The sequence below is a fragment of the Garra rufa genome, chromosome 18 (assembly GCF_049309525.1).
Source record: "Garra rufa chromosome 18, GarRuf1.0, whole genome shotgun sequence".
NCBI classification, from domain to species: Eukaryota; Metazoa; Chordata; class Actinopteri; order Cypriniformes; family Cyprinidae; genus Garra; species Garra rufa.
This window is the reverse complement of record NC_133378.1, coordinates 2822587-2841131: the sequence shown is the minus strand read 5'-3', so window position 1 is coordinate 2841131 and position 18545 is coordinate 2822587. Positions and strand designations below refer to the sequence as shown.

Here is an 18545-nt window from a genome sequence, read left to right as displayed (position 1 = left end):
ACATGAACATTTTTGGCAAGGAAAAAATCGATAATTTTGACCCATACAATGTATTTGGGCTATTGCTACAAATATAGCCATTCTACTTAAGACTGGTTTTGTGGTCCAGGGTCACATATTAAAAAAAAAGAAAAAAAAAAGAAAGGATTAAATAAAATAAAATAAAATAATCAATTAAAATGAAATACTATTTCACTACATTATTTTTATCCAAGAATATTTTCATTTTTTTTTCACTTTTGATTTTATTATTATTTTTTTATTCAATCAGCATGAATTAAAGAAGTTCGCTTCCAGAATGAAAATTTCCTGATAATTTCTTCACCCTCATGTCATCCAAAATGTTCATGTCTTCTTTTCTTCAGTCAAAAAGAAATTAAGATTTTTGAGGAAAACTTTCCAGGATTTTTCTCCATATAGCGGACTTGTTGGACAATGGGTTGTAGGTCCAAATTGCAGTTTCAATGCAGCTTCATAGGGCTCTACGCGATCCCAGTCGGGGAATAAGGAAAGCAAAAAGTTAGGGTAGGGCGAAAAACTCAATCTAATTTTTTCCTCCAACTTTAAAAATGTCCAACGTTGTTTTACCTTTGTTTGTAAAGGGCATTTGTCTTGCTTCCCATGTTTGCTTTGTAAACACTGGGTCGGTACTTTCACCTACGTTACATAATGCGTGAGGTCGAGCTGGTGCAAGATGAGCATTTGTGGTTAAAAAGTATGTAAATTTGTGACTTTCTTAGAAAATGACCTTAGATAAGACCCTTATTCCTCGTCTTGGATTGTGTAGAGCCCTTCGAAGCTGCATTGAAACTGCAATTTGGACCTTTAACCTGTTGGCCACCATCGAAGTCCACTATATGGAGAAAACATGGGGGTGAGTAAATCATCAGGAAATTTTCGTTCTGGAAGTGAACTTCTTCTTTAAAGGATTAGTTCACTTTCAGAACAAAATGTACAGATAATGTACTCATCCCTTGTCATCCAAGATGTTAATGTCTTTCTTTCTTCAGTCCTAAAGAAATTATGTTTTTGGAGGAAAACATTTCAGGATTTCTCTCCATATAATGGATATCTATGGTGCCCCCAAGTTTGAACTTCCAAAACGCAGTTTAAATGCAGCTTCAAAGGGCACTAAACAATCCCAACCGAGAAAGAAGGGTCTTATCTAGCTAAATTGGTTATTTTTGAAACAAATTGACAATTTGTATACTTTTAAACCGCAAATGCTCATCTTGTCTCATCTCTGTGATGTGCATGCATAGTCTGTGTAATCCGGGTCAATACAGGGTATGTCGAAATACTCCAGTCTCGTTTTCATCTTCAACTTCAAAATCATCCTACAACGCTATTTTACCTGTTTTTTTAAAGGCTGTTTAATCTTCTTTGTATGTTAACTTTGTAAACACTGGGTCAGTACTTCTGCAGCGATGTAGGATGATTTTGAAGTTGGGGAAGAAAACGAGATGGGAGTATTTCAACATACCCTAAGTGTATTGACCCAGATCACACAGACTATGTATGCGCACCGCAAAGACGAGACAAGATGAGCATTTTAGGTTAAAAAGTATATAAATTGTCAATTTGTTTTGAAAATAGCCGATCGTTTCGCTAGATAAGACCCTTCTTCCTCAGCTGGGAACGTTTAGAGCCCTCTGAAGTTGCATTTTGGAAGTTCAAACTTGGGGGCACCATACATATCCATTATATGGAAAGAAATCCTGAAATGTTTTCCTCAAAAAACATAATTTCTTTACGACTTAAGAAAGAAAGACATAAACATCTTGGATGACAAGGGGGTACATTATCTGTAATTTTTTCTAAACTAATCCTTTAATGGCAGTACTATGAAAAACTATGGAAAATTGAAAATCTCTTCAAGACCTGTAGCCTATTATTTATTGCATACTTCACGTATTTTGTGACCTGTTACCTATCGTTTTTTTTTTGTCTACACATTTGTATTTGTGTATGTGTCCTGAATCTCTGCTGTGCTCTCTGCGACATCTCTTCAACACACTCTTCTCTTTCATAATCCATTATTCATGAACCTTATAGATCCTGAAGAATAGTGGATAAGCCCATTTAGCTGTATTGTGTTGAAAAACCTTCTCTGATCTCGAGTTCCCTCTCAGTGAAATAATCACCACTAAACCAGCACTTCAGAAATAGGACACAGTATTTACGTTCAGATTTATATTATAACAGTTGCTTTATAACAGTAGGCCTATACATTTAAAAATGTCTGCCTGGGAACCTTTACAATTGTTAGCAGATGTTAAGCACACTGTCTACTTATACTTTAATAACTGGTTGTTGACATAAGTAGCAAAATTACTTATAGTAAGCAGAATGTCTAAAATGGAGTATCAGAACAAAATGTTACAGATATTATTACAATAAAAAAAAAAAAACTTTTGTAATGGCAAAGCTGAATTATTAGCGTCACTACTCATCTTCAGTGTCACATGATCCTTCAAAAATCATTCTAATATTTGCTGCTCAAGACACGTTATTACCTGTGTTAAAAACAGTTGTGCTGATTAGTATTTTTAAGTAAAATGTAAGTTTTTCAGGATTCTTTAAGGGCGCATATTCAAAACAAACAAAGAATCCAAGGCGTAGTTTGATTATCTCACAATTCTGTCTTTTTTCTCACAATTGTGCGATACAAACTCGCCTTTCAGATTTTTTTCTCATATTTGCATGATATAAACTCACAATTGTGTCAGAAAACTCACAAATTCAAAAATAAACTGGCAATTAAAAAAAATAATGTAATATCAGAATTGCAAGATGTAAATTCACAGTTCTGAGTAAAAACATAGCAATTGCATGTTAAAAAGCCAGAATTGCGAGAAACTCACAATTCAGACTTTTTAACATGCAGTTACAAGCTAGGTCATAATTGTGAGATATAAACTTGCAATTATCAGAACATTACACGGTTCTTTTTCCCTCAAAATTTAAGTTAATATCTCACAATTCTGAGAAAAAAGTCAAAATTGCAAGAAAAAAGTCATTGTGAGGTTGTAACTTGCAATTGCAAGTTTTTATCTAAATGTTTTAACTCTCAAAAGTCAGAATTGCAATCTTTAAACTCACAATTACGAGAAAAAAGTCAAAATTGCGAGTTTATATCTCAGTTCTAAGGAAAACATCAGATTTGCAAGAAAAGGTCAGAATTGCGAGTTTTTATCACGCAAATCTGACTTTATAATTTACAATTGCAAGTTTTTATCTCAAATTTTTATCTCAAAAGTCAGAATTGCGAGCTTTAAACTCACAATTACGAGAAAAAAGTCAAAATTGCGAGTTAATATCTCACAATTCTAATTTTTATCTTGCAGTTCAGACTATTTCTCACAATCGCCACTTTATGTCATGCAATTCTGACTTCATAACTTGCAATTCTGACATTTTATCTCACAATTCTGAGAATAACGTCAGAATTGCAAGAAAAGACAGAATTGCGAGATACAAACTTGCATTTGTGAGAAAAAACAGTATTGAGAGTTATCTTGAAATTCTGACTTTGTTTCTCGCAACTGCCACTTTATATCATGCAATTCTGACTTTATAACTAAAAATTGCAAGTTTTTTTCTCAATTTTTTAATCTAAAAAAAGTCAGAATTTGCAAGCTTTAAACTCACGGTTGTGAGAAAAAAAATTGCGAGTTTATATCTCAGTTCTAAGAAAAACATCAGATTTGAAAGAAAAGGTCAGAATTGCGAGTTTTTATCACGCAATTCTGACTTTATAACTTGCAATTGCAAGTTTTTATCTTTTATCTTTTTTATTTTTAAAGTCAGAATTGCGAGCTTTAAACTCACAGTTGTGAGAAAAAAAGTAAAAATTGTGAGTTTATAGCTCAATTCCTAGGAAAACATCATAATTGCAAGAAAAAGTCAGAATTGCGAGTTTATCTTGCAGTTCTGACTTTATTTCTTGTAACTGCCACTTTATATCACGTACTTCTGACTTTATAACTCACAATTGCGGCTTTTTTATCTAAATTTTTTAATTTTTCAGAATTGTGAGCTTTAGACTCACAATTACGAGAAGTAAAAATTGTGAGTTTATATTTCACAATTCTATTTTTTCCTTGCAGTTCAGACTTTATTTCTCGCAACTGCCACTTTATATCACGCAATATCACTTTCATGCAAGAAAGAAGTCAGAATTGTGAGATATAAACTCGCAATTGCAAGAAAAATTTAGAATTGCGAAATACAAATTTGCATTTGTGAGAAAAAAGTAAAAATTGTGAGTTTTTATCCTGCAGTTCTGACTTTGTCTCGCAACTGCCACTTTGTATCACGCAGTTCTGACTTTATAACTCACAACTGCAAGTTTTTATCTAAAAAGTCAGAATTGCAAGCTATAAACAATAAGTTTGTAGTTAAGTTAGAATTGTGAATTTATATCTCACGATTCATCGAAAAACAGAATTGCAAGACAAAAGTTAGAATTGCTAGTTTTTATCTTGCAATTCTGACTTTATTTTTCGCAACTGAGAAAAAACGTCAGAATTGCAAGACAAAAGTCAGAATTACAAGATACAAACTCGCATTTGCAAGAAAAATGTTCAGACTTTATATCACGTGACTTTATATAAAGACTATATATAACTGTGACTTTATATCCAGAAATTTTAAATTTATAACTCAACAATTGCAAGAAAAAGTTGACTACTTCTGCTCTTTCTGGTAATGTGTATGTGGGTTAAAGCAGCGCTGTTTTATCATACTAGATACATTTGAGTGTTTAAAAATGTGTTATAATGCTACACTGCGCGTTCGTCACCAGTCTAATAAAATACATAATATATTTTCACGAGTTCGCGCTTACATATAATTAGCCGGAGAATAGAAATGCATGTTTGGCGTGCTGTCCGGTGAAGGGCTCCGAGCTCGGGGATGGCCCGAACCCAGAGTACCCCCCCAATAGAAGTAGTGAGAACTCGGAGTGAGGAGATGGGGTGGTGGAGGGTTACTGATAAACCATCAAGTGAATGGAGGTGAGTCCGCTGTATTTAAACCTATGGCGCTGATTGACTTGAGTGGGCTCCTCTTGTGCTGTTTACGCTAAGTATCTGACGCGCTTCTCCCGAACTTTGTTAATGAAACATCATTTCACGAGTTCGCGCTTACATATAATTAGCCGGAGAATAGAAATGCATGTTTGGCGTGCTGTCCGGTGAAGGGCTCCGAGCTCGGGGATGGCCCGAACCCAGAGTACCCCCCAAAAAGCAAATAGATAGAAGGACAGCCGCCGGATTAAAGACACCCCCCAAAATAGACACTAATGTGACGGGGGCTGATGATCGGGAAGTTGGCAGGTAGGCAGGCCAGAGTGCTCTGGTTTGAGGCTACAGTCAGGTAGGCCCTGCCAGCTGTTGATGTTGGAGTACGTGGTTTGGGGTCGGAAGGACTACTGAGATGGTAGGCGGGAGATTATGGCACGTGGCGTTGGATAGATGAGTCTCGCTTGTGGGCGGCGAGTATGTAGGCCCGACCGGGAGGGCTCTCACCAGCGGGGAGGTAGAATGAAAAGCCCGCCTGGGAGGGCTCTCTTGGCAACGATGGGAGATCAAGACTCCTAGCGTTGCACCAGGCGGGGGGGAGGGAGAGTTTAGCACCTGGGTGGGGGGGATGAGAGAAAAACCTGCCTGGGAGGGCTCTCATGGCAATGATAGGAGATCAAGACTCCTAGCATTGCACCAGGCAGGGTGAAGACGTAGCGTTTGGCCCGCCCGCTGGGTGGGAAGGGGAAACTGAACGAACCTGCCTGGGAGGGCTCTCATGGCAATGATAGGAGATCAAGACTCCTAGCATTGCACCAGGCAGGGGAAAGGTGTAGCGTTTGGCCCGCCCGCTGGGTGGAAAGGGAAAACTGAACGAACCTGCCTGGGAGGGCTCTCATGGCAATGATAGGAGATCAAGACTCCTAGCGTTGCACCAGGCAGGGGGAAGGTGTAGCGTTTGGCCCGCCCGCTGGGTGGAAAGGGGAAACTGAACGAACCTGCCTGGGAGGGCTCTCATGGCAATGATAGGAGATCAAGACTCCTAGCATTGCACCAGGCAGGGGAAAGGTGTAGCGTTTGGCCCGCCCGCTGGGTGGAAAGGGAAAACTGAACGAACCTGCCTGGGAGGGCTCTCATGGCAATGATAGGAGATCAAGACTCCTAGCATGGCACCAGGCGGGGACGTTGCATCGGACAGAGGAAGGCATGACGTTTGGCCCGCTGGGCGGGAGGCGGAAAGACAAGCCCGCCTGGGAGGGCTCTCATGGCAATGATAGGAGATCGGGACTCCTAACATTGCACCAGGCGGGGGGAGGAGGCGTAGAGTCTGGCCGGCCGGGCGGGAAGGGAAAGTGAAAGAACCTGCCTGGGAGGGCTCTCATGGCAATGATGGGAGATCAAGACTCCTAGCATTGCACCAGGCAGGGGAAAGGTGTAGGGTTAGGCCCGCCGGGCCGGGAGGGAGAAAAAGACCCGCCTGGGAGGGCTCTCATGGCAATGATGGGAGATCAAGACTCCTAGCATTGCACCAGGCGGGGGGATAGGGAGACCTGGAGAAGGTTACTTTGGGTGGCTTATGGGCTGATGAGGGTTTGGTGGGCTTCTTTGATATGTGACTGGCTAGTTCTGATGTAGCTCTGAAAGGCTTCTGATGACCATCTTCCTAGGGTTTGGATCTGCTGTTTAGAGAGGCCTTTCTGGGCTGCTGATGTTGCTGCCCCGATGCGAAAAGAGTGGCTTGAGAAATTTCCTGCTGGGATGCCTGATGATTGCAGGACGGACTTGAGATGTTTTTGGAACCAGAAGCGATTAGCAGGTCTTTTGGCTTCGGCATTGGTGTTGCAGTGAAGAGCGAGTACTGTGGTTGGAGGAGTGAGCTGTAGGAGGCTGGTGGAGGGCCTGTGTGAGGCAGCCAGTGCGACCAGGCGCTCGCTTGAGCTGCGAGCCCCGAGCTGACGGCAGAGGGAGGCGGGGCTGTGTGTGACAGCCAGTGCGGCCAGGTGCTCGCTTGAGCTGCGAGCCCCGAGCTGACGGCAACGGGAGGCGGGGCTGTGTGTGACAGCCAGTGCGGCCAGGTACTCGCTCGAGCTGGGAGATCCGAGCTGACGGCAGTGGGAGGCGGGGCTGTGTGAGGCGGCAAGTGCGGCCAAGCACTCGCTTGAGCTGCGAGATCCGAGCTGACATGAGCTGGAGGCGGGGCTGTGTGTGACAGCCAGTGCGGCCAGGTGCTCGCTTGAGCTTTGAGATCCGAGCTGACTGCAGCTAGAGGCGGGGCTGTGTGAGGCGGCCATTGTGGCCAAGCGCTCGCTTGAGCTGCGAGCCCCGAGCTGCCGGGGGCGGGCGGCGGAGCTGAGACTGGTGGCCAAGCGCTTGCTTGGGCTGCGAACTCCACGGGAAAAGAGGTTGGTGGCCAGGGCTGCGATTGGCAGACGAAGCGGCCAAACGCTGGCTTGGGCTGCGGGCCCAGGCATTGCTTGAGGAGGAGCTGCGGTGGAGGGCTGGGCTGCGGCCATTGTTCTGTGTAGGGTTGTTTGATTCCGAAATTTTTGGAATCAATTTCGATTCCTGGTTCAGAATCGATTTCCTCACTGTTGTTTTCAATTCTTGCCATTTAAATTGGATGAAGCTAATTTTGCAATGACTGCAGGATATTGAAGTCAAAGAAAGTAGCTTTCTCATAATATGAAGCTTCATTGTAAAAATATGAAAATGTACAATATTTTTGTAGCTCTGACAGATTTTAAATTGTAATTTGTCTGCATTGCCCATGGAATTAGTCATAACCCAGGGCTCAGCAGTGGACATGCGTTTATTGCAATACTAAAACAAGTCATGAAGTGTCTAATGTCCACAGTTCAGCTGAATGATATTTACTTTAACAGTATGCGTCGCACGAAATTAGCAAACGATACAGTGAAACAAAATAAACAACTTTAACAACAACACTAATGTTAGAGCTTGTGGATTAGCTGTCAATCAGGTGCGTTCTAGAGACCACTGATTGGTGCTCTCTGCATTCTCACGTCTATTCCGTCGTGCAGCGCTCAAATTTGTGGACAACATGGGTGACTCCCATCGTAAAATAACTTATAGTTTTTTGGACTAGTTTATTAAAACGATCTAACAGAATTTTAATAATTATCAGTGAGCAAGAGCCGAATTAATGGGTGCTTCAGACGAGCTCTGTAATGATCGTTTCATTCAGTTTATTTTCATGGATCGCCGAAAACGTTCGGCAACATTTGATGACTAGCAGCTGAGATATGCAGCCTTCGTGGGATGCAGTCTTTCGTTTGACAGGCATCTATGTACATAGATATAAGTTGTTGAACTGAACACGGCTCTGAATAAGGAGTCAATTCCCCTTGATGGGATCGATTCCAAACTTGGAATCGACTCTCGATTCCTAATGCTTCGGAATCGATTCTTTGGAATCGATTCCCAGCCCTGTGAGAGGCCTCGCACGGGAGAAAGACATTGGCGTCGGCGCGGCCGGAGGTTTGTGTTTCCTTTTGGTCGACTTCGGGGTTAGAGGTTTAGTTAGTTGCAGATTATTGTACAAGTTAAATAATTCTGTTTTGTTTAACTTGCGTGAAGGCTGGACATCGGATTTTGCCAGCGCTAGTTTCATACTCGCCATAGTCCGTTTGTCTATGGGCGGAATTGATTGCCTGACCGAGCGGATGATGCTGGGGAATCGGCTGGTGTTCTCGCCGATGGAGGCGAGGGCAGGCCGAGGCGTTGTGAGGCGGTCTGGGCCGAGCGGCGGCCGCGAGATGAGGCCTGGGGCTCAATTGAAGCGAAATGCGGGGAAGACACGGTCCTGGAGCCGGCCGGAGGAGAGTCGGAATCGTCTTCTCTTGTGGCAGTTTGTCTTTGCGACGTAGTAGCGGACGGGCGAACCAGTTACTGATAAACCATCAAGTGAATGGAGGTGAGTCCGCTGTATTTAAACCTATGGCGCTGATTGACTTGAGTGGGCTCCTCTTGTGCTGTTTACGCTAAGTATCTGACGCGCTTCTCCCGAACTTTGTTAATGAAACATCATAAAGCATCTTTGGTGTTTCCATGTTTTCTGCAAAATAAAACTGGAAATTCAGGGTGTTTGGAATAATTGGCAGGCCAAAGTTTGTTACACTAGTTAAATTCTAATTTCTCTTTAAACATTATTAGAAACATTTGGGCTTATGCAAGTACACAACTTAACTATACATCACTGTTGTCGTGTTTTTTGGATACTTTAATAAAAAAATATTACACATGCCTTTAATGAATGGAAAGTTCAAGAGAACACCATTTTCAGCATTGTCTTGGTGTTTTTTTGCTTTGTTGTTTGGATGACACAAGTTCATTACTTTAAGGATTGTGTTTTCTTCTAGACATTGGCAGAGTGATGAAAAGTGTAAATAGTTTAATGTACCGTTTAATTGCTCTGACAGCTTACTGCACCTCTGTTCACCAAGCGTGAAGGGAAATCACATAATCACAGATTTTTAAGGGTGCTGACAGCTGAATTAATAGCAGAACCTTAGGGGGCTGAGATAAAAGACAGGTAGTAGAAGCCCCCCTAAATAGGTTCAATCAACACCAGTGTGCTTTACTGTATATAGAGTTTGATGAAAATAATAAAAACTGGTTGGACACGCAGTGCTCAGATGATCAGTGTTCCTCCCAGCAGAATGTTCAGACAGCTTTCTTTCGTAACACTCTCTCTCCTCTCCTCTACTGCCAGACTGCAACATATTTATTTATTCATCACTTCATGCAAGTTGCGTTCTGCTCTCTTTGACACTGCAGGGAAAGACAGACAGAAGCAGAGAGAGGGAGGATGACAGAGATTCGGAGGTACAGGGATGTGGACGAATGTCTGTAAACAAATGTCCAGCCGTGTAGCCATTAATTCCATGTTTAGGTTCTCAGCAAAGCTGTTCCATCTTGAAATAGCTTTCAAACAAACAACTGGACCTGCAACAGTGATTCATAAATCACTGTGAAAGCGCTCGATTCTGCGGGAGTTGCTTGGTCACAACATGGCAAATGATGAATTACATGTTCCATATTGGTGAGACCATATAAATACAGAAACACTGAAAACTGCTGTATGGTTTGCATGTAATTCCATTACTTGCGCATATAGCTAATGCCAGCCAGTTAAAAAATATTTTTCCAGTCTGTTTCACTAGGCTTTGAAGACTGCATGGAGATCTGTGCTTGTCAAAATCCTGCTGTTTTACTGATGTGATTTGAGTGACTGGATTTGGATGAAAAGAATACAAAGCAATTTTGAAATGCCTTAGAAATGATCCTGCAATACGATTGACTTTAGTGGAGAGAAAGAAAAAGGTTATGTATGGAAGAGTCATTTCTCTGCAGTGCATTGCAGATTGCCACTTGTGTGCAGATGTGATAGGAGCAACTTTGGAGCAGAATGATGAAAATCCACTCATAGCTTGCATAAGTTGCTTTGCTGGCAAGATTGGCAGAGATATATAAGACTACATTGTGGGGTGCATATAAATATTCAAACAAGGTCATGATAAATGGGTTAATGATATACTTCTGTACTGTTTTTGTACCACATGCCTCGCAGATTAATTGCAAAGTTTAACCATCATAGAGTGATGATGCTAGTTAATCATTTGCACACCTTTTTAAGTCTTGCTATTTGAAACATTCAACACGAAAGATAACTCAATTTGGAACTTGCATGAACACAGACTTTAGTTCTCTTTTGCGCATTGTTGTTTTTAAGGGAAATCCTGGGTATTAAAACTTGCATGGCTGAATATAATGTAAATATTGTCTCTTACTGAAATATGTAGTAGAAAACCCATAAACGATTTACGTAATTTAAAAAATCCAGATTGTTTTATACATATTTGGACTATGGGGGGCACCATTATTTCGTTGACGTCAAATGGTTGTACTCGGTGAGCTACTGGCGCTACCTGTTGCTATTTTTACCGCAACACAACTCGGAAAATAAAATACTGATACGATAGGCACAGCTACTGAAAGAGTTTACAGGTGGCAATGGATATAAGTGTAGGTTTAAACCAAATGCCATACCATTGATTTTTTCCCACAAGGAGTCTAAACGCCCCCAGATATCGAGTGAAATCCGTGCTAAGAAGCTCCTGCAGTGTCTGCAGGGTCATGACAAGCGTCGACATGTTTATATCCTGCCAGGATGGCATCTAGCGTTTCTTGTCTCTGCCATTTGTAAGCTCTTTCAGTAGCTCTGGTCGACTAAAAGCCTCAATGGCACCAGGGCTAAAGTGGAGAGAACAAAGACGCAGGTCTTTAGAAAGTTTTATTCGTCAACAGGCATCTTCCCATTCTTTTCTCCTCTTCTTATCGCTAGGAAAAGCAGTGAAGACTAACATCGCTTTCTTTTGTTGCCATGTGACTAAAAATTGCAACTAAAAGCCTCACAGTGTGGCATCGTATCAGTATTTTATTTTCTGAGTTTTGTCTTCAGAGTTGTAGTGCAACCGTTTTACGTCATCGAAATAATGGTGCCCCCCATAGTCTAAAATATGTATAAAACAGTGTGGATTTTTTTAAAAAAATGTACATTTTTCTTGGGTTTCCTGCTACATATTTCAGTAAGGGACATTATTTATGTTATATTAAGCCATACAAGTCTTGATACTCTGGGATCCCTTTAAACAGACACATACAAATTCTCAAAATCTCAATCAGTATTTATGTAAACACAATTAGTTATGTCTTTCATGTGTAACAGTATACTGAATCCATGCATAAAGTAGCCTAATGAACCTGCTGCTGTCTGTATGTTAGTCAAACAACAAAAGTTGTCTGAAAATTTCTTGCTGATTTGAAAAATTATTCAATCTATGATTTTTGTAATGCATTATACCCCTAAAATGTTATATAAATGTACACTGATATATAAATGTATAACATTTTGTATCTTTTAGTAAACATAAGGCCTGTAAAGACATTGATGATCTTACCTAGTTGAAGGTTGCCTTATAAATGCTGGTAAAGGTTTTTGTATTTTGTGTTTAGTGCACAATATTGGCTGCAAGATAAATTCTTACATTGCAGAGTATTGTGCTTTTGAAATGTTAGTGTGTGGGCCAGGGCAGAAGGAAAATAAATAAATAAAAATAAATAAAATAACAAAGGTAGGATTGAAGCTTCAAGGCCTTAATTCATCTTTAAGAAAATATTAAAAAGGTTACTGTTTTCTCTCAGACTGTTCATGTAAACTCCTACAGTATTTGAAGAGTTTTATTTTCTGTTTTGCTTGATTATTGTGGTATGATCTAATTTAAACAGCACTTAAAAACAAAAGGAAGGTTGGTCACTGTACATGCTGCTCAGGTGTGTTCTTCCTATCTAAGTGGGCAGTTTAAGGCCAAAATAACTTAGACCAGAAATTATTCCACAGTTCAAAACTCTGGGCAACATCTAGAACCCTAATGCTTTTCAACCAAGACGGGTAAAAGACCAGGCATGAACGATTGACGGCTGTTTCATGGGAGTGTTGATGTAGCTCACAGTAAGTCTGAATTCACATGTCTCAGGAATGGAGAGGCTTTTAATGCTCTCAGAGGTAGGTTGTCAAAAATGTCAAGAGGAGTGGCAAGGAGAAAATGATTAACTGTGAAAAACAACATTTTCTGAAAAGGGCATGTTGAATCTGTAAAGAACTCAATATTATTGAGGAGCACTATTAACTTTTTTTTTTTTTTTAATTTTAGATTAAATACGCTGTAATATTCTAATCTGTCTGTCTGTCTGTCTGTCTGTCTGTCTGTCTGTCTGTGTTCTAAACATTTATCTTTTCGGAACCATGGCTTTGTAAGGCCAGCATTCTATTTTTTCTTGTCAAACATTGTTTCGACTTCTACAATAAATATTTCCTGAGAATTTATCCCCATGTCATCTAAGATGTTTATGTCTTGCTGTCTTCAGTCGAAAAGAAATTAAGGTTTTTGAGGAAAACATTCCAGGATTTTTCTCCATATAGTGGATTTCAATGGGGATCAGTGGGTTGAAGGTCTGAATTGCAGTTTCAGTGCAGCTTCAAAGGGCTCGTTTGACGTTGTAGTTTTACCTGTTTTTTAAAAGAGCGTTTGACTTTCTTTGCACATTCACTTTGTAAACACTGGGTAGCTACTTCCAACCTATGCTACACATGACCTTTCCAATGTGTTTACACAAAGTTTGAAGTCGAGCTAATGCAAGACGAGCATTTGTGGCTAAAAAGTATATTATTAAAAAAAAAAAAAAAAACGACCAATCGTTTTGATAAATAAGACCCTTATTCCTTGGCTGGAATCGTGTAGAGCCCTTTGAAGCTGCATTGAAACTGCAATTTGCACCCTCAATCCATTGATATATGTAGAAAAATCCTGGAATGTTTTCCTCAAAAACCTTAATTTCTTTTCGACTGAAGAAAGCAAGACATGAATCATCTTGGATGACTAGAAGTGAACTAATCCTTTAAATTACAGTTAAATGACTTTCATTAAATTTCATTGTAATTCTACTAATTGTGATTTGTTGTATTTTTCTTTCCACACAGGCATCGAGTGCATCTTGGTTCTCCCGGATCCTCGCAGTTATTGGGACCCAGTTTTCGGGACGTGTGTTTTCCTGCTCTCCTTCCTGGTTCCTGTGGCGATCATCAGCGTGTGCTACAGCCTCATGGTGAAACGTCTCCGTAGCGTCCGAATCCTATCGGGGTCCAAGGAGAAAGATCGCAACCTTCGGCGCATCACGCGCATGGTTCTGGTGGTGGTCGCGGCCTTCGTTGTGTGTTGGACGCCCATCCAGATCATGGCCCTGGCGCAGTCGTTAGGCTTCAACTTGGGCAGCGTCCAGACGGTGGTGTTCATGCACTTTTGCATCGCCCTGGGCTACGTCAACAGCAGCCTGAACCCCGTTCTCTACGCATTCCTCGATGAAAACTTCAAGCGCTGCTTCCGCGAGTTCTGCCACCCCTCGCCGTTTGGCCTCGACACGCAGCAGTCGAGCCGCATGCGCAACATCGCACGTGAGGTGGCCTACAACTGCAAGACTGCGGACGGGAACAGTAATCCTGCATGACTAGGCGTGGAGCTGCCCCTGGTCAGCCCTGAGCCTCAACCCAATCCAGGGACAGGAAACTCAAACTCTGAGTTGACTCAGATTACAACACTCTAGCACCACAGTCACCTCCGCCTGGTGGGCGGGGGAAAGGGTTGGGCTAGGAGTGGGGGCGGAGTCGAAGTAAACGACACGCCCTTTTAGGGACAAAGGGGCTCACTTTACAGTGTCTTAATTGGATTTGGATGTTATTGTCTACGGTTTTGTTCTTATTCAAGAATTATTACACTTTGTCGTTCAGTGTCACAGCCTTGTACAGATGCTTTTTATGTCTCTCTTTACAACAATCAATGTTTCTTGAGACTGTAGAATTTCATGGCCTTAAACATACATCTGAACCTACAGATTAAGTGTATCATTTTTGTGGTATTGCCAAGTGTTGGACTGTACTATATACACTATAGAGTATATATAGTGTATAAACAGTATATAGTAAATGGACAGTACTGTGTATTATATAACTATATACGGTTATGACACTCAATCTGAAACTACAAAGACTTGTAAAGCCTGATTGTTATTTAAAAAAAAAAGAAAAAAGTTGATATTTTTCTTGGTTTGACTGTACAATAAGCAAAAATATTTTATATACTTGTATGTTTGGTAGCACAGACTGAGGCTTAAAAATACTTAATGTATCGCAAAACAGTTGCTGTAGTGTTCTATTATATATGTGCATAACATGAAGTTTATCACGTTCGAGGCTTTGCATTGTTGAAGACGTCAGTCAGCGGTACCTCGAATGTTTCTTGAATGTTTTCTGCTTCGCTCTGTATCTTGCTTTGTTACTACATAACGGATATAACGATTCTTCTCGATGAGACAGACAACAAAGAGCCAGCATTGTCATGGGTTTACATCACAGACCACTGAATGTGAAAAAAGACTATTTACGTCAAATTAAAGAAATACACAATATATATATATATATATATATATATATATATATATATATTAAAAGTGTCAGTGGAATATAGATATATTGTACACCTAATGCTTATTCCTGTAAACTTTAACTTGGTATTGTGATTGTTTGCTGCATTGATTGGCTGATTATCTACTTGCGTATTTATGGACTGGTGGGACCATATACTGATGGACTGACATTAAATGCCAGCTAGTGCTATGGACGTTTACACAGCCTGTTTGGGAAATCCTTTTCTCTTCTGCATACTTATTAAAGAGCAGTTATTAAAAGGCACTTCTATGGCTGTAAAGCACTGTTTATGATTAAACATTCCCACGGCATGTTATTTTGAAAGATCCTGATGACATAACAAGCTGATAATTTTGATTTCACTTGCAGGAAAAAGTAAACGAAACCACTGTAAATTTGGTCTGATCTGGGTCATAACAAACAGTAATGACCCATAATAGTCAGTTTAAAAAAATAACCTATCCACCTTATTTTTCCCATAAGAGCGGGGACAGCCATTTGTAAATTTTATGGGTCTGGCTTCCGGTGTTATCCGTGTTCAACTACAGTGCCTTGTGAAAGTATTCATACTCCTTAATTTTTTTTTTTTTCATGTTTTATGTCGCAGCCTTATGTTAAACTGCTTTAAATTATTTTTTCCCACATCAATTTACAGTCCATACACCATAATGACAAAGCAAAAAACTGATTTGTGACAACTTTGCAAATTTATTTATAAAGTACATTGCATAAGTATTCATACCCTTAACTCAGTACTTAGTTGAAGCACCTTCAGTATAATGAGACAAGTTTTGCATATCAGCATTTGGCAATTATCTGCCATTCTTCACCTCTTCACCTCTCAAGCTCTGTCAGCTTGGATGGGGTCTAGCAGACATTTTCAGATTCTTCCAGAAATATCTGATTGCGTTCAAGGCAAGGCTCTGGCTGGGCCACTCAAGGACATTCACAGAGTTGTCTATAAGCCACTCTTGCTGTGTGCTTAGGGTCATTTTCCTGTTGGAATGTCAACCTTCTGCCCAGTCTGAGGTTCTGAATGCTCTGGACTGGGTTTTTTATTAAGGCTATCTCAATATTTTGGTGCATTGAGCTTTCCTTCTACTCAGAGGCTGCTACCAGCACACTTTGCTTTTAGGATGGTACTCTGCAGGTGATGAGCAGTGCTTGGTTTCCTTCAAACATGATGCTTTTTTCTAAATTCCAAGTGGGTTTTCATGTGTCTTCATTGAGGAGAGGATTGATTAGTTGAGTGTTGCGTGGATGTTTGTCCTTCTGTAAGTTTCTTACATCTGCATATACGATCATAGAGATCAACTAAAGTGACCATCAGCTTCTTAGTCACCAGTCTAACTAAGACCCTTTTTCCAACAATTTCTCCATTTGACCAGGAGGCCAGCTCTAGGAGGAGTCCAAAGTGTCTTCCATTATGGATAATGGAGGCTACATGCTTCTGTGAACCTTCAATGCAGCAGAATATTTTTCTGAACTCTTCCGCAGAGTTGTCCCTTGACGCAAGCCTGTTTCTGAACTCTACAGGCAGTTATTTTGACCTCAGGGCTTGGATTTTGCTCTGATATTCATTTTCAGTTGTTAGATCTTTTCTGAGAGGTGTGTGCCTTTCTAAATCATACTTATTCAAATGAATTTGCCACAGTTTAACTCCACTCTAAGTGTAGGAACATCTACAAGAGATATGAACGCTCCTGAGCTAAATTTTAACTGTCAGATAAGGGTATGAATACTTATGCAATTGAATAATTTCAGTGTTTTATTTCTAATAAATTTGCAAAGTTGTTACAAAACTGTTTTGTGCTTTGACATTATGGTGTAAGTAGGGTAGGTTAAGGTGGGGAAAAAAAAGTATTTATAGCAGTTTAACATAAGGCTGCAACATAAAAATGTGTATTTTTAGCTGTGCAAAACAGCTTTTTTCCCTGATTGATATTACAAATTGTTGTGTCTTACCATATTGTATTAACATATATTATCCTAATTATGAACATACTGGTTTGTAGTGCAAACAGTTTTACCGTTTACTGCACGTTGTTATTCTTCTCATTATTTCCCTATAGCGGCTAATGAACTGAAAGTCTTGCCAACAGGCTTACTTCTGCGTTGAAGAATAAGGTGGATATAAAATTCATTTTATGGCTTTTTGGAACACACTGTAAACTTACACTGTGCAGGGTGGATTTAATAACAGTTTGACCCACAATAACCTCCACAAACATTTTCAATTGCGTATCAGGCCTTCACAACAGTTGGAAGGAATTTTGCACCATTCCTTTTCACAAAACTTTTCAGGTCAGCAATATTCTTGGGATGCCTGGTGGCTGTTTTGAGGTCATGCCAAGACATCTCACTCGAATTGAGGTCAGGACACTGACCGAGCCACATCAGGAAGCATATTTGCTGTTGATTTGCTCTTGTGCTTTGGGTCGTGGTGCTGTTGCATCACCCCAGTTCTCTTGAGTTTCAAATGGAGGACAGATGGGCTTTTATTCTCCTGCTAAATGTCCTGATAAACTGGGAATTCATTCATTCATTTTTTCAATGATATCAAGCTGTCCGGGCCCTTAGGCAACAAAGCAGCTCCAACCCTAGTGATTCACAATCTTTTTCTACTCTGCACTTTGAACGTTTACACAGTGGGTTCAATATATACATTAAAATGTATAGTTGTTTGTGCGTTATTGGTTTGAGCACACTGCATATGACTTAGCTGAAGGTCAAATAACATTTTGTAACAAAGGGTCCACGTACGTTATCTTGCAGCTGTATTTCACAACTAAAAATGTGTAAATGAGATGCATTCATATTGAGTGGCACCTCAATCACTCTGCACAGCATGTATGTCTGCCATGGGGCTTCTTTTCACAGATCAGTTTGTGCTTGTTAAAGAAAACAAAACCTTGGATGTTCCTTAAGATTTACAAAAATGATTGAGATTTGCCAGTCGGTTGTTGGTATCCCTGCTGTAATTGCCATAGTTGGAATCATCCATTTTTAGGCTCAAAGCCCAAATCTTTAACCTTTATGTCCTGTTTCACTCTTTTAGTGATTGCAGTTTCATAATGAAAACAGGGACGCAACTGTACAGCTATTTAGGATGTAATTCAAACATTACGTACACTGTTGCTTTGCACTCAGTCATTTTCGTCTATATACAGTATGTTGATGCTTCATATACACCCGTAACCTGTTTTTCTGCAGCTCCATGCTAGGCATATAATAAATAAATAAATGAAAATAATATATTTTCTTATTTTGCACTTACAGGTTAAAACAGAACCTGAATGGTTGTAGGTGGGTTTGCGACCCACACATACTGTATTTGTTCAAGTGCTAACTACGAAATCAAACAATCACGCTCTCAAAATGAGACATACTGTATGCCCAACACTAGGTAGCCCCGTTTCCTGTTGCATTTCATCAATATTTGATGTTTTCATTTCCGTTGC

General features: G+C 40.3%; 1 protein-coding gene across 1 annotated transcript in view; it reads left to right on the top strand.

The window, feature by feature from the left end:
• The window catches only part of oprl1 (opiate receptor-like 1), a 49815-nt gene extending 34738 nt beyond the window's left edge, over positions 1–15077 (top strand). Inside the window, exon 4 of the mRNA XM_073823133.1 lies at positions 13585–15077. Within this exon, the coding sequence (XP_073679234.1) occupies positions 13585–14108 (524 nt within the window). The 3' untranslated portion in view covers positions 14109–15077. The remainder of the gene's footprint in view (positions 1–13584) is intronic.
• The last annotated feature ends 3468 nt before the right edge of the window (positions 15078–18545 follow it).